The sequence below is a fragment of the Corvus kubaryi genome, unplaced genomic scaffold (genome assembly GCF_017639235.1).
Source record: "Corvus kubaryi isolate FWS band 111438036 unplaced genomic scaffold, C.kubaryi_AGA036_p1.0 split1-37355, whole genome shotgun sequence".
Lineage (NCBI taxonomy): Eukaryota > Metazoa > Chordata > Aves > Passeriformes > Corvidae > Corvus > Corvus kubaryi.
The window spans coordinates 2,638,497-2,640,247 of record NW_024582078.1 but is presented as its reverse complement, the minus strand read 5'-3'; the positions used below and the strand labels follow the sequence as shown (position 1 = coordinate 2,640,247).

The 1,751-nt window shown below is 57.9% G+C and overlaps 1 protein-coding gene across 6 annotated transcripts in view; it reads left to right on the top strand.

The window, feature by feature from the left end:
• The window catches only part of RBBP5 (RB binding protein 5, histone lysine methyltransferase complex subunit), a 13,989-nt gene that overhangs the window by 2,648 nt on the left and 9,590 nt on the right, over positions 1 to 1,751 (top strand). For all 6 annotated transcript variants that reach the window (XM_042013450.1, XM_042013446.1, XM_042013452.1 and 3 more), the window contains exons 6-9: positions 338 to 447; positions 577 to 696; positions 1,356 to 1,509; positions 1,632 to 1,703. In XM_042013450.1, coding sequence (XP_041869384.1) covers positions 338 to 447; positions 577 to 696; positions 1,356 to 1,509; positions 1,632 to 1,703 — 456 coding nt within the window. The remainder of the gene's footprint in view (positions 1 to 337; positions 448 to 576; positions 697 to 1,355; positions 1,510 to 1,631; positions 1,704 to 1,751) is intronic.

Genomic DNA, 1,751 nt, shown 5'->3' with positions numbered 1-1,751 from the left:
ATGAGGGGCACAGGGATGGGTTTGGGGAACAGATGAGGGGCACAGGGGTGGGTTTGGGGAACAGGAACAGGCACAGGGAAGGGTTTGGGGAACAGGTGAGGGGCACAGGGATGGATCTGGGGAATGGGTGAGGGATTGGTTGATGATCCTGGAGGGATTTTCCAACCTCAGGGATTCTGGGATCTTTGACTTTGCTTTTGACACATTTTTGGGATCTTTTCCCAGCGTTCCTGTCCCAGCAGCTCCTGCAGTGTCCCCGGGTGGGCTCAGAGGGTTCTGTTTTGGGGACTGAGTGATGACAAAGCCACTGATTGTTCTCTGTCTGCTTAATCTTCAGATCTTGGTCTTAAAAACAGACACTCAGGATCTTGTTGCTTCCTTCAGAGTGACCACAGGGACCAGCAACACCACGGCCATTAAATCCATCGAGTTCGCCCGCAAAGGGAGGTGAGCACCTCCGGGGACAGCCCCAAACAGCAGAGAAACTCTTCAAAACCCCACAATTCTGTCATGGGATGGGATTTTTAATGGTTTGGGTGGTTTTTTTTTTAGTATTCTGTCCCTTTTCTGCTGCAGCTGCTTCCTGATCAACACGGCCGACCGGATCATCCGTGTGTACGACGGGCGGGAGATCCTCACCTGCGGCCGTGACGGGGAGCCCGAGCCCATGCAGAAACTGCAGGACCTGGTCAACAGGTCAGGGGCACGGGGCTGTGGGGTTTGGGGTGTGGGGAGCAGGTCGGGGCACAGGGATGGCTTCAGGGTTTAGGGAACAGGAACGGCTTTGGGGAGCAGGTGAGGGGTACAGGGATGGGTTTGGGGAACAGTGACAGGCACAGGGATGGGTTTGGGGAACAGGGATGGGTTTGGGGAACAGGGCCAGGCACAGGGAAGGGTTTGGGGAACAGGGATGGGTTTGGGGAACAGGTGAGGGGCTCAGGGGATGGGTTTGGGGTTTGGGGAACAGGTGAGGGGCTCAGGGATGGGTTTGGGGTTTGGGGAACAGGGACAGGCACAGGGTGCTCAGCCATTGGAAAAGGCTCCCCAGGGAATTGTCCCGACCCCAAAGGCTGTGGGAAGTTTGGACAACACCCTCAGGGATGCACTGGGGGGGGGGGATTCAGGGGGCTCTGTGCAGGGCTGGGGGTTGGATCCCTGATCCTTGCGGGTCCTTTTCCCCTCGGGATATTCCCTGTTGGGTGATGCCAGGGCTGGGATCAGTTCCCATCCCACATTCCGTGCTGAGGACACAACTTCCCATTTGGGATTTGCCTGGAGCAACCTGAACTCTAAACGAGGATGGGAGGGTGCAAAATAACCCCTTTTCCCTGCTCCGTGGTTCTCCGTGGCTGCAGGACCCCCTGGAAGAAGTGCTGCTTCTCGGGGGACGGCGAGTACATCGTGGCGGGCTCGGCGCGGCAGCACGCGCTCTACATCTGGGAGAAGAGCATCGGCAACCTGGTGAAAATCCTGCACGGAACCCGGGGGGAGCTGCTCCTGGACGTGGCAGTAAGGAGAATCCCTGCTGTTGGCATTCCTTGGGATTCGGGAATGAAACTCGGCTGATTCCGTTCGCTAATGAAGGTTTCTCCTCCCTCCCCGCCCTCGCTTCCTCTCCCGGTTCATTCCAGTGGCATCCGGTGCGGCCCATCATCGCCTCCATCTCCAGCGGGGTGGTTTCCATCTGGGCTCAGAACCAAGTGGTGAGTGAGGCCTTGGGATCATTCCCGAGTGCTGAGTGAGGCCTTGGG